This window comes from Podarcis gaigeae (genome assembly GCF_964106915.1).
Source record: "Podarcis gaigeae genome assembly, chromosome: 13".
NCBI lineage: Eukaryota > Metazoa > Chordata > Lepidosauria > Squamata > Lacertidae > Podarcis > Podarcis gaigeae.
In genome coordinates this window covers 32025024-32039049 of record NC_139689.1, presented here as the reverse complement: position 1 = coordinate 32039049, position 14026 = coordinate 32025024, and the positions used below count along the sequence as shown (strand labels likewise).

Sequence of the window (14026 nt, the reverse complement as noted above, 5' to 3'; positions counted from 1 at the left end):
TTCCAAGGCTGGTGATGAACCAGCTTTGTCACTATAAGGAAAGTGAGAGATTAATGCTTGAAAATGCATCACATCAGAACATCTCTGAATGCCTAACCACAGTGAATGTGCACTTCTGCTTTTTGCAACAGAAAGAGGAAGCAAGGTTTCTGTGAAAGTTTGAACTCTTAGCACTTTTTAGAGAAGAAAGTCACAGCTGGGGGCAGTGGGTATAAATATCTGGGTGACAGCTGGCACAATCAGAGAGTGTAGGCGAGAAGGGATATGAGACATGATGGTTGAATGCTCTGGCATTTTTGGTGAGAGCTGGAAAAGACTGAGCCAGGCTTTTCTTGGTTTCCCTTTCCTTCCTAGTGGGTTCCACACACTGTCATCCCACCCCCAAATTTATCTGGTGGTCAGACTTGACCCATCCTCTTTTGGAATAGAGGTACTGTGCAACTTCCTTTGGCCAAAGGCTCTATGAGTTTGCTGTGTTCCTTTAAAGCCAGGATGGTGGAGCCTGCAGCCCTTCAAATATTCCTGGACTTCAAGTCCCATAATCCCTGACTATTACCTGTGCTGGCTGGGTCTGATGGGAGTTAGGAGTCCGACAACACCTGGAGGGCCACCGGTTCCTCATTTATGCTTTTAACATTTAATTGCCATGTCTCTTCACCCTGCCCTCCACTGCTCATGATCCTGGTGCTTCACTGTCTCTGCTGGTAAGTCAAAGCAACAACACTTTATTTCCTTTCTCCCCTGGCAACGTTTGCAGTCAGAGTGAAGAGCACTCCAGTTACTTGCTGTAAATTTGGAGCAAATTCTGAGAAGAAATAATTGTATGGTAGCTGCACCTTGATCCTGTGATTGGAGAAACTGCCTGTGGCGCTATTCTGATGAAACTGCAGGTGACTGGCGTTGCATTTGAAGTCAGGTACCAGACTGGGGGTTCTGGTCCAAGCAACAATGTACAGACAAGTGTGTTGAATAGGCATCTCTGTGTAATCATTGAAGTTGAATATCACAACATATTTGGGGCTTGTGCAAACTCTCATATGCCTTCTTCCCAAACAATGCCTTGCTGGTTATGAGGAATTGCTGTTTCCTTCTGCCCTGCATAGGAAATACCAGCAGGAATAAAGGGACTCTGGGAAATGTTTCAACACTCCTTCTCATTGGCTCCAGCAAATCTGACAGCATCAGGTCACCCTGATAGATATAGAAAAGCTGCGACAAACATCCTCATGCACGATTTGCAACTTAGCCTACTTTCTCTTCTCTTCTCCCCCTGCCCTGCCCCAAGTTGATAAGAGGTTTGCAGCCAATATTTTTGATACCACCCTACCTTGAATTCTGGGCTCTGGTAAAGTGTATCAGTTTCCCCACATGACATTGTAACTGGGTCCAGAATACAATTAAACCCAATAGGCCTGATATTTATTCCGAAGGAAACATGTTGAATCTTGTACCATAGGATCATGAAGTGATGCTTTTTCTCACCAAGTTTATTATTTTTAAAAAAGTGGCTCCAGCTGTGAGCTTTTATAGTGTATCGGCTCAAAGTTTGAATTAAGAATTGGGAAGTTCACTGTTCAAATGTCACCTCTGCCATCAAGTAACTAGGTATCCTTGAGCAAATAAGTATATTTACATATCATCTTTCCTCCAAGGACCTCAAAGCGACATACATACCCTTTTCCTTTATCCTTACAACAAGCCTATGAAGTAGGTTAGCCTGCGAGGTAGTGACTGGCCCCAGGTTATCTTGACCTAGTGAGCAACTATTATCTCAGCCTCCCGCTTAGCACCTCCTATACAAAGATACTAAAACTGACCTGCGTTGCACTGTCTAAATCCCCAGTATTATTCTTACAAATGGGACTTTCGGCAAAAGGTTGGCAGTGTGGAGCATTCCTGTTCAGGATTCAATCAAGCTTACTATCCTCCCCCCCCCCCAGGATACTCCATTCCATCTCCCTCTTCTCCAGCAATCCATCAACATTTTGTGCCAACTGAAAGTCTCAGTCCTCATTGGACTGTGTTTAGGGTTTTACTTTTAATATTTTTTAATATTCAAATATAAATAACCATAATGATTTTTTTAAATCCGAATATTACAATCACTATGGTGTTTTTTTCAAGTTTTCACCCTCTTATGATTTTTTTAAAAACTTCTGCAAACTTTGTGGTTCCCTTAAGCCAGCTGCGACACCCCCCCTTTTGTGTGTGTGTGTGTGTGTGTGTGTGTGTGTGTGTGTGTGTGTATGGATGGTGCTGTTTTGCCTACCTCAGTATCAGCACTTGGGAGAATGAGTTTGCTGGCCTGGCTTGTAGTCTGTAAGTGTAAAGACTGCAGCCTGTAACAGTTAGCCCTGGGACTGAAGAGTAGCAGGGGAAGCACATTCTGGATCTGGCCATTGGCCAGGGGGTCTAGCTCCTTGGTGACACTGCACCCTCTGCTTCCCAGGAATAAACATAAAGGCAAGGGAGAGGCTAACCTCGTCCCATCCATTGGCCAAAGAAGCAGCAGCTGTAGAAAACTCACCCAGAAAAAACACAAGTACCTACTGAAGAAGTAAGGGGGAAAGAGCACTCTGCTTTCATCCATTAGAAACAGGAAAAAGAGCCACCAGCATGAAACAATCAACCTAGCTCACCAATTTGTCTTGACCTTAAAGAGTTGCAGTCCCTCCAAGCTGGTTGGATTATTATTATTTGTAAAATGAGGCATATATTCTGCAACATGGCATTGATGCAGTAATAGTGCATTGTGGTAGATTTAGACCAGACAGTCCACACATCCTTCTGTTTTGTTAGTTGGTCTGGGGTGCTTTCCCAGTGTTGCTGTATTATTGCCGGGTAGAAGGGGACTATAGAGCACCAAAAGTGGGTCAAAAAATAAACCAGGAAATTTGTGATATACAAAAATCACAGGGTGTCACCAAGGCGTTACAGGGGCATGCGCTGCTTTGAAACAAAGCAGTGTGTCAGCTCCAAAAAGGTTTGTCTGTACAAACAGTACTGAAAGTGGGACCATGAATAACTTGCCCTGATACCATCATGAGCATGAATAATAATGCACCATGAAAACTGGCCTTTGGCACCTGAGATGTCTGTTTTTAGGGCCTGCCCTATTCTTGTGATTGTAATCGGTTTGTACTGTTTGCTATTTTATATTGTTGTAACCTGCCCTGGAACCTGCTAGTGAAGGGTGGGTAATAAATTTGCTGGTTATAAAAAGGATATCTGGAGGGGGCCTTGATGGCTCCTCTGCCTTTTCCCTCCAGATCCCTTTCCTTGTCCGTGTAGTCTTTTTTTGTTTGCATGCCTGATGGTAGGGTCTGTACCTCTCTCTTTTTAACTGATGTGAGCTGTTTCGGGAGATGATAATTGTCTGAAAAGCTGGATAAAAACACAGTACATTCATAAATAACACTGATAGAATGTAAGACTGCCACCTGACCATTAGGTCCAGTCATGGCCGACTGTGGGGTGGCGGCACTCATCTCGCTTTATTAGCCGAGGGAGCCAGCGTACAGCTTCTGGGTCATGTGGCCAGCATGACTAAGCCGCTTCTGGCAAACCAGAGCAGAGCACGGAAACGCTGTTTACCTTCCTGCCGGAGTGGTACCTATTTATCTACTTGCAGTTTGATGTGCTTTTGAACTGCTAGGTTGGTGGGAGCTGGGACAAAGCAATGGGAGCTCACCCCATCATGGGGATTTGAACCGCCAACCTTCTGATCGGCAAGTCCTAGGCTCTGTGGTTTAACCCACAGCACCACCTGCGTCCCTGAATACAGGATATACATCACACTAACCTCCAAACCATCCTAAATATCTTCCAGATATGCTCTGGTATCTTCCAGAATGGATTGCTGCAATGGGCTCTATGCGGGGCTGCCCTTGATGACAATTCAGGAACTTCGACTGGTCCAAATTGCAGCAGTCAGATTACTGGCAAGGGTTCTGTTTGGATCTCACATCCCCCCTGTTTTAAAACAGCTGTGCTGGTTGCCATTTTGTTTCTGGGCCCAACTCACAAGTGCTCATCAGGAGTGCCAACTTGGCCCCGTGACCATGGGTGCCAGGGGCCGTGGGTGCTATGCAGAGTGCAAGGCCCTGACACCAAAATTTGTGGGTGCCCAGCCCCTTCATGTGGAATTTTGGCAGGGAGTTGGCACCTATGGTGCTCATATTAGAGGTGTGCCTGTCGCCTTCATTATAACAGCCTATGGAGAATGCTGAAGACGTACTTCTTTACCCTGACTTTTGACACTTGAGCTGTACAGTGGTACCTTGGGTTACATACGCTTCAGGTTACATATGCTTCAGGTTACAGACTCCACTAACCCAGAAATATTAAAACAAAAAAATTCCTTCCAGTAGCACTTTAAAGACCAACTAAGTTAGTTCTTGGTATGAGCTTTCGTGTGCATGCACACTTCTTCAGATACACTGAAGAAGTGTGGATGCACACGAAAGCTCATACCAAGAACTAACTTAGTTGGTCTTTAAGGTGCTACTGGAAGGAATTTTTTTGTTTTGACTATGGCAGACCAACACGGCTACCTATCTGTAACCAGAAATATTACCTCCGGTTAAGAACTTTGCTTCAGGATGAGAACAGAAATCGTGCTCTGGTGGCGCGGCAGCAGCAGGAGGCCCCATTAGCTAAAGTGGTGCTTCAGGTTAAGAACAGTTTCAGGTTAAGAACAGACCTCCGGAACGAATTAAGTACGTAACCCGAGGTACCACTGTATATTTATTTATTGAGAGCAGTGCTATTTTTCTAGAAAAAGAGGTGCCGGAACTCACCATGAATGCCTCCTTTGTTCTCTTACAATGGCAATGGCGCCCACCTGAGAGGTGCTGGAACTGAGTTTTGGTGAATTCCGGCTAAAAGAAGAAGCTCCTATCGAGAGAATGACATTCAGAGGCCTATGTAAAATTTTGGCTGAATGTCAACTGTGTGTTGGAATATTGCGAATGCAAGTTAAAAACTGGGGAAGATGGCATGGCCTAAATTATTCCCCGGTTGTGGGCACAGCAAACAAGCATTTTTGAGGGCCATGTAGAGGAGCCCTGTTAGTATAGCCCTATGCTCTCTTGCTTCAGGGATTTAAAGTCTGTATTGAAGGGGAGGAAACCTGCCCAACTGAATTCTAAAAAGGCTAGTCAACTAAATCCCCCTCCCCTCTGTCCTGTAAATTAATACCATGAGCTTCTTCTCTCTCAACCAGTCAGAGCTTTTAGGCAACTGGACACTTTGTCCACCATTTCTCCTCCTCCAGCATAGCAACTGGTCACAACCCAGACTTCACATTTAAACCAATAAACACAGGCCCCAGACATTTCGCAAAGGCATATGTATTTCCCAATTTTAATTCTTTGCCGCCATCTTGTGATCACGTTCTGCAGTAGCAACCCTCCACTCTCCCCCCATTTGAATTTCCTATTTATTTCCCCAAGCATAATTCCTAGTGATGTAAACCAGGCCTGTGAAGGGAGGGCATTTATTGTGTGGGTGTCGGATTGTGGTCACTGGCTCCAGGCTTCCAGAACAAGATATATATTCTTTCATGTAGCTTCTGAAGTATAATCTCTTCATTACCGTCTGTTTGCCTGTTTATTCACAGCATTTGTATCCTGACTTCTTGTAAAAAATGCTGAAGGCGGGATTTTGCGTTACAGTGACAGGCAGAAATTAAAACAATTTATCCCGAAAGGTCCAAGTCTAACTAAAACTGAGGCTCTGGAAGAATTATAAAACATTTCAGAGCAGTGGCAGCAAATCCCACTTAAAAAAAACCTTCTGAAAGAAAGAGGTTTTAACTGCCTTTTGGAATGCAAGCAACAGGTAAATTTCTCTAGTGCCTCTGAGGAAAAAGGCCTTGCCTCAGATTGCGGGAAGGCCTCAGGCCCCATCTTTGCAATACAGTATATTTAAAGCAGAAACATGCCTCTTTAATCAGGCATGACTTTCTCTAAAAAATCCTGGGAACTGTAGTTTGCTAAGGGTGCTGAGAGTTTTTAGGAATGTTCTCCTCAAGTGTCAATTCCCAAAGTTTCCTGACAAGAGAGATTGATTATTCAGCTACTCTGGGAATTGTGTAGGTGGGCTCAGGCATGACCGAAGACCATAACAGTAGCTGCTACTAGGACCTTGTTAGGCAGGCTATCACACATGTTTCTTTAATTGTATTTTAAGGCTAGTTCCTCATTAAAGTTGAGGAGTCACCTGTTAAGCTGTGTTAACTCATGAGTAGGTAATTTCACTCCCACAGAAGGCCTCAGTTTGGGGGTTTTGAAGTCAATACCGTTTATGCTGAGGAAAGAAAATGTGCCACAGCTTTAGATTTCATCTTTGAAGGTAAGCATGTGAGGTTGTCTTTTTTTGCCGTAATGTAATTTCATACAGTCATGGGGAAAAAGAAAGTGCACCATCTTAGAATTCTGTGGTTTTACATTTGAAAACATAATAACAACTCTCTTGTTCTGTAGCAGGTCTTAAAATTAGGCAAATACAAACTCAGGTAAACAATGATGCGTGGCATATTACACTGTGTTGTGATTTATTTAACAGAAATAAAGCCAAAATGGAAAAGCCATGTGTGAAAAATTAAATACTAATTAGTTATGCCTTTCAAGGAACAAATGATTCCTGTCCTGATATGTAAAACCACAGATTTCAAATAGGGTGCACTTTCTTTTCCCCATGACTGTATATTCTAATTTTGTATATTGCATTAATTCAAAATTACAACTCTGGTGTTTGTATTCAGATGCATGGTAGCACCTAATAGAAATCCAACAGACATCTTTAACTACAGTATATTATGCATGGTGGTCTTGCATTATATGTTCTACTTCATATAGTGGGTGAAGCTGTTTTCAAAGTTTATAGTATATTGGTGCTCTCCTGAATGAAGAGAAAATTTGCAAGAAAACTGAGACACCAAGGGGTCTTCAGTTGCTATTCATTTGCATTTTCAGTTGATTGAAAAAAATGTATGAAATGCATTTTAGTCCTGGAAAACTTGTCCTATAATTATCAGAGGATTGATTTGTTGTTTACTTGTACAGTGGTACCTCTGGTTAAGTAGTTAATTCATTCCGGAGGTCCGTACTTAACCTGAAACTGTTTTTAACCTGAAGCACCACTTTAGCTAATGGGGCCTCCTGCTGCCGCCACGCCACCGGAGCACAATTTCTGTTCTCATCCTGAAGCAAAGTTCTTAATCTGAGGTAATATTTCTGGGTTAGCGGAGTCTGTAACCTGAAGCGTATGTAACCTGAGGTACCACTGTATTGTATTGTTTGAATTATTTCAGTTTCTCGTCATTGGTGAATCTTATCGGTTAGCCTATCATATTTGCCTGTTTTTGTTTCTACTGTTTGCTGATATATTTATTAATTTGTTCCTGAGACTTTATCTCTTTGTTGTTCATTTACATTTGACTGCCCTACACTGGGCCCAGATTACCAATTTTTTATTTTAATTTCAAAAGCTGCTTATCCTCACAAGGTCTGCTATGAGAAAGATACACATTTATTTCCCTCAAAAACAAAATCTGGTCCTTGTAGTTTACCTCTTACAGTTACAATTCCCAGCAACCCTTAGCAAACTACTGTGCCCAGAATTATTTGAGGGGTGTGTGTACTCAAATGTGCTTTAAAGGTATAGAGTGATACAGCCTTGCAATATCTCTTTAAGGAGGCTAGAGTGGTTATTTCCTCTGTGTTATAGATGTCAGGTCTGGGAGGTAGCAGCAGCCTAGTTGGGATGAGATTTGAACTAGAGACTTGCAGCTCCTAGTCTTAATGTTTGAATTACGGGAGGTGGAGGTTGCAGGAGGCTTTGTGATTTGGCCAAGATTGGAGAGACTGAGGCTTGTGAATTCCATTTCTAGTAAGCCTTTCCGCAACCTTTTCTTTTCCTTAACATTATGTGAGCACTGTTCTTTTTGAAAAAGCATTTTTAACACAAAATATTTTATTAAAGATAATATATAACAATTATGATAATCACATCATATATACAAGTAGTAATGAATAAAGAAATAAATAAAATACTATAAGACCAAATATTATCGAGCAAGAAGTCAAGCCCTCTACTTTTCTAGGAACAATTTCTGCCAATTAAAGCAACAATAGTGGCATGTAAGAAGGAGTGAAGACCATGCTTCCCCAATGCATTAGCCAATGAAGGGGAGGGGGCAGGATTTTCTAGGCCCCCCTTGCTTTTTTGTTTCATTTGGCTTTTCTTGCATAAATTGAGCCCTAGAAAGCAAGGGTTACTGAATAGGGCCAGAAGCAGCACCTATGTAGGCTGTTAGCAGAAGCAATATTGTTGTAATTCCTGGATCCAGCAAGACTTAAGATCTAATGGAGGATTCACTTGTTGGAATAGCCAGGCCAACTTCTTGGTGAGCTAATGGCCCTCTAAGTATTAGTTGCTAGGGTAGCAAAGGAACACATGGGCATCTCTTGCCAGTGTATTCATCTCTGCTGCCATTCAGGCAAAATGCAGTGGTGGGAAGAGGGAGGGAGCGGAAGAGGAACATTCAACTAGTCTTCTGCTTGCTGGAGACCAAGTACACACTGGCAATGGTGCATCTGGGTGAGTGGGGCACTGCTCCACCAACATTAGCCAGCACCCACCTGCCTGTCTTCTTACTAATATCCAGTGCAGGGGGTGGCTTTGGTTGTGCCAGCTTCCTCTCGTTAATATCTTGTAAAACTCAGCAGGGAGGAGGATGGAGGCAAAGCTAGTCATTTGCTCTGGTGCCACCTGCTGCTGGGCTCCCTCCCTTCCACCCTATAAGTCCTAACAGGTGCCAGCCACTACTGGAACACACAGACTTACCTGCTGTGGTGATAAATCTGGTTCCTCCTGTGCTCACAATAAAATAAAAATAAAAATTGTGGGAATACCAATGGTCATACTTTGGCTTCTTGCTCTGAATCTTCTTCCACATCTGGTGTAACCCTGAATATGTTTTGTTTCAGTATGCATGCATGTAAGTAAGCATTATAGCCCATGAAAGGCCTACTACCTGCTCCTCAGATAATCTATTTTTTCACCTCCCCACCCCATGGTGTGTCCTGCTGGTGCTTTTTCAAAATTTAAAGTTGGTATCTTGTGCACACTTGGAACTTAGCCAAGAACCGATTTCGTTCTGGGAACCACCCTGAGACATCCAGCTATAGGTCGGTATATAAATTCAATAAATAAATAAATAAATAAATAAGCCACATTATTTAAGTGAAATTTATTTTCAGGTTGACATGCATAATAGTGGACTACAAGACATGTAAAATCTGCTCATGTGACCCCTTTATACGCTGCTGTGAAATTTGTATGTGCGTGCTCAAGTGCATGATATAAAATCAGAGAAAAGAAAAGTGCTTGATAAAATACTTCTGCAAGGAATTGTAAAAATCGATAAATGTTTTGCGAAACTGAGAGGGTGGAGGGAAAGTTGAAAATAGGTATCAGTAACTGCAGCAGATAAGTAATAATGAGTTAAACTGCCACTGACTGTGGAGGTTGGAAGTAGTTCTTTTGTCCACATAACTAGACACTCATTTAAAATATATTCACTCACCCACATGTGCTTATTCTGCATTTTAATAGACGAGCAAGGCTGCAATCCTAGCCCCACTTACCTAGAAACAAGTCCCATTGACCTCATTGAGACTTACTTCCAAGTAGCATGGTTAGGATTGCAGCCATGGTGTAGTGAATCAAGTGTTAGTCTTTGAGCAGAAAAGTCCTAGGTTCAAATCCCTGTTCAGCCACAAAGCTCACAGGACTGACCTAGGGCTAGTCACCTTCTGTCATCCTAAAACCTACCTCATGTGATTGTTGTGGTTGTAGAAGAACCCCACATATGCTGACTTGAGGTCCTTGGATTAAGTCTGGGGTACAAATATGACAGAAAAGTAAATGTTTGCACATTCCTCTCTTTTTTGCAATATTTCATGAGCACGATCCAGTTAAAGCTAAGCATTTTGACGTCTCATTCATTCCTATAGGCAAGGCTTAATTATGTGCCTAATCCTCCCATTGAGATGAATAGGAATAACAGCACAATCCTATGCGTGTTTTCTCAGACGTTAACCCTCACAGTATTCAGTGGGACTTGCTCCCTAGTTCATCTGCTTACAGGGAAATCCTAACGATTTCGGCTCAGAAGTACCAATTAATACAATGGGACTTACTTGAAGGTAAGTGCACCAAGGACTGCAGCCCTAAAGTGCTTAACTTTGGCTAAAACACATATTACAGTGAAGGTTGCCAAATATTGGCATTCACATACGGATACTCTCAGTCTCTAATTAATGTGGTAAATCTCTTTCTTCCCCCCCCCCCCCGCCTGCACATGCACGCACGAACACACACAAGTGTATACTGATAAACACATTTAAGACACTGTTGCCATTTACTTATCTATCTCTGAGTTTTAAGACATTGACAAAAATGTGGCTAAGCTTTCATTAAAGTCTGGACACTTACTCCTTTTCCCTGTAACATAGAATTAGCTTTATAAGTAATTAGAATCAATGTGGCTTGCACTGTAACATACCCTGATGATAAACTCTTCTTTCCTGCAGTTTGTCAGCCTGGGATCAGATGAGGAAGGAGGGAAGTGTGGTGGTTCATGGAGCCGATGGTACCCTGTCAAGACAGATGGCAAACATTAAAGGGCAAAAAAAGAGGCAAACTTATTTGCTGCTGCCAGTGCGTTCTCCGGCGAATCCTTCTTGGCAGGCATCATTGGAGCTCAGCCTTGGCTGTTTTTCCTTCATTGCACCAGCAACTACTGGGGGTACAGCTGTCAAATCTTTCCCAGATGTTCTGCTGTGACACGAAGGCCTGGTCATGTTCAGCCCTTTGTCCTGCGAGTTTTGTCTGTCGTCCTCTTGGCTTCATCTCTGAGGAGCTCCCAGACTAAAAGACATGGGTAGGGGATGCAGCCTGAGAAGAGAAAAGAGGAGATGGATGCTGGAATCCAGCAGCCCGGAAAATCATCAGCAGGGAGTGGGGGCGGTGGTGGTATTAGTCCTCCCGCTCCTTCAAGAACCTTGCTCTGTTCTGCAGTGTGTTGGCTCCAGAGGCAGGCAGCAGCATCTTTCCACATAAAACATTAGCTGATAGGTTGCAAGCAGCTCGGCTAAGGACTTATTTAGCGGATGGGTTGCAAGCAGCTTGGACTGCTCCCCTTTAAATGCGCACACACCCCCCCCCCCACACACACACTCTCACACACTGGTAATCTCATCACTAGCTCTGTGTGTGTGTGTGTGTGAGAGAGAGAGAGAGAGAGAGAGAGAGTGAGAGAGAGAGAGAGAAAGGGAAGGGGGAGGGCTTTGTTTCCATTGGCTGCTCCTTGCCTTCCCACCCACATCTCTTCCACATCACCTTGGTGTCTCCCTAAATAAAACCAGCCCTCCTTATCGCAGCGAGGAAATCAAGCGGTAGAGTTGCAATGGATTTTAAATAAACATTTTACCCCCCCTCCCCACACACACTGTCCCTGCCAGGCTGCTGGGGAGAGCACGCAGCAAGCACCTTCCCCACTGCCACCCAAACACTCACATGCAGCTGCCCTGCTTGCTGGCTGCTTCTGTTGCCTCTTTCACCCCATGAGGGAAAGCTGGAGCGCACGAGAAACTGGCTGCAGTCAGAGGAGGGAAGTGGCACCTTCATGACCAATCCTTTCTCCATGGATTTAAAGGAGAGCACCAGCGAGGGAAGCCTGGGGAGCCTCCAGCCCTCCAGCCTCCAGATCTTTGCCAACACCTCAACCCTCCATGGAATCCGCCACATCTTTGTCTATGGACCTATGACTGTGCGGCGGGCCCTGTGGGCTCTGGTGTTTGTGGCTTCCCTGGGCCTCCTTCTGGTGGAGAGCTCCGAGCGGCTGGTCTACTACTTCTCCTACCAGCATGTCACCAGAGTAGATGAGGTCGTTGCCCACAGCCTGGTCTTCCCAGCTGTCACCATCTGCAACCTCAACGGGTTCCGCTTCTCCCGCCTCACTACCAATGACCTGTACCATGCTGGCGACCTATTGGCCTTGTTGGACGTCAACCTCCAGGTCCTTCACCCTCATCTCGCTGACCCAGCAGTCCTGGCCATCCTGCGAGAGAAGGCCAATTTCCAGCATCACCGAGCCAAAGTCTTCAGCATGAGTGAGTTCATGGGGCGTGTGGGCCATGACATGAAGGAGATGTTGTTATACTGCAAGTTCCGGGGGCAGGAGTGTGGCGAGAAGAACTTCACAACTGTGAGTACAAACAAGAGTTTTGCCTTCCTTTTAGCATTGGTGGTAACAATGGGGACAACCCAAGAAGTGAAAATTGGGTATCTCTGTGGGAGACCCTGGTTGATATATCTTGGTGACCCAGCTGTCTTGAACTGAAGCAGGTTTGTCTGCTATTCTTGTGGCCAATGGGCTTTTCAGGTTGTGAAGAGTGTAAGGCTTAAGGCCTGTTAATGTTTCTACTTTCTCTAGTGCAGGATTGGGAGACCTGCGGCCCTCCAAATGTTTATGGACTGCAACTCCCATTATCCCTGACCTCTGACCATGCTTGCTGGAGCTGATGGAAATGGGAGTCCATCAAACCTTTGGAGGGCCACATCCAAAGGTTTTAGCCTTTAAAGCCCTATACGGCCTAGGACCCTCGTACCTACGGGACCGCCTCTCCTGGTATGCCCCACAGAGAAACTTACGGTCTTCAAATAAAAACATCTTGAAGGTCCCAGGCCACAGAGAAGTTAGGCTGGCCCCAACTAGAGCCAGGGCTTTTTTGGCTGTGGCTCCGATCTGGTGGAACGCTCTGTCACTAGAGACTAGGGCCCTGCGGGACTTGACATCTTTCCGCAGGGCCTGCAAGACAGAGCTGTTCCACCAGGCCTTTGGCCAGGGCACAGCCTGACTCCCTCCCTCGGCAATCTTCGTGGAGCTCTGGCACAATGGTTGCCAGTGGCTTGATTTGAATCAATTTTATAATGAATGATTTTGGAGTGTTGTTTGTGCTATACTTTTTTACTGTTTATTGTTGTTAGCCGCCCTGAGCCCGGCTTCGGCTGGGGAGGGCGGGATATAAATAAAATTATTATTATTATTATTATTATTATTATTATTATTATTTATTATCCCTGCTCTAGTGGTTGGTTGTTGCAGTTCCTGGAAGTACGGGACAGGAGGGGTGGGGAGAAGGATTGTATTCATGGCTTAATGGAAGATGTAGAGATCAGTGGCCATTGGATGGTGCTTGGCAGCAAATGAGTGTTGAAATGATATTATGCATTCTTGCTGATAATGGTTCAGATCAAGGTACAAAACTATAATGGACAGAGTCAGCCTGTTGGTCCAGCTAATCTAAATGCTCTCTATGCTGGTAGCAGTCATCCAAGATTTCATGTTCCAGCAGGAATGGGAACATGTGGTCCTCCAGATGCTGTTGGATTCAAGCTCCTATAATCACTGGCCTTAGTGGTTGAGACATGAGAGCTGGGAGACAGCAATGGTTGGAGGGCCACAAGTTCCACATCACTGGACTTTCTCAGCCCACCTGCATGGGATGCTTCTACTGGAGAAACTGAGGATTGAACCAAGTATGTGTCCTACCACTGAGCTGCTCCTGGCCCTAGAGGAAACAGAGAGATCTATGACTGATGGGTGGCAAGGGGCGCAATGAGATAAGGAAGATTGTCACTTTCTGGTGGTTCTGGCAACTTTTTTTCTGTGGCTGTTGTGTGGTGGACAGTAGGATTGCCTGATTTCCCCCCGGAACCATTTACACATGCATTTTTCTCATTTGATGACTGTGGCTTGTGTATATGTGCATGCATGACTCACAGCAGATAGAAGATTCATGTTCCCATGTATGTCATCCAACACAGTGCTTTTCAGTGGAGTTGGTTCACATGTTCCCATGCCAAGCCATCGGGTGCAGTGTCATCAAGGGAACAACATGCATGTGTGAACCAGTTTTTTGACCCTGCTTGTGTGCTTTGAACAGCAACTGGA

General features: G+C 44.4%; 1 protein-coding gene across 5 annotated transcripts in view; it reads left to right on the top strand.

Annotated features, from left to right (window-relative positions):
* The first annotated feature begins 5877 nt into the window (after positions 1-5877).
* The window catches only part of LOC310829808 (acid-sensing ion channel 2), a 385605-nt gene continuing 377456 nt past the window's right edge, over positions 5878-14026 (top strand). For 2 of the 5 annotated variants that reach the window (XR_014557372.1, XR_014557373.1), the window contains exons 1-2: positions 5878-6354; positions 10602-12277. Coding sequence is in view for 3 of the 5 variants with exons in the window: in XM_083708772.1 (XP_083564898.1) it covers positions 11696-12277 (582 nt within the window). In the remaining 2 variants the exon portion in view is untranslated. Of the gene's footprint in view, positions 6355-9289; positions 12278-14026 lie in introns of those variants that run through there. The other 3 variants (XM_083708772.1, XM_083708774.1, XM_083708773.1) reach the window with 3 other exon arrangements.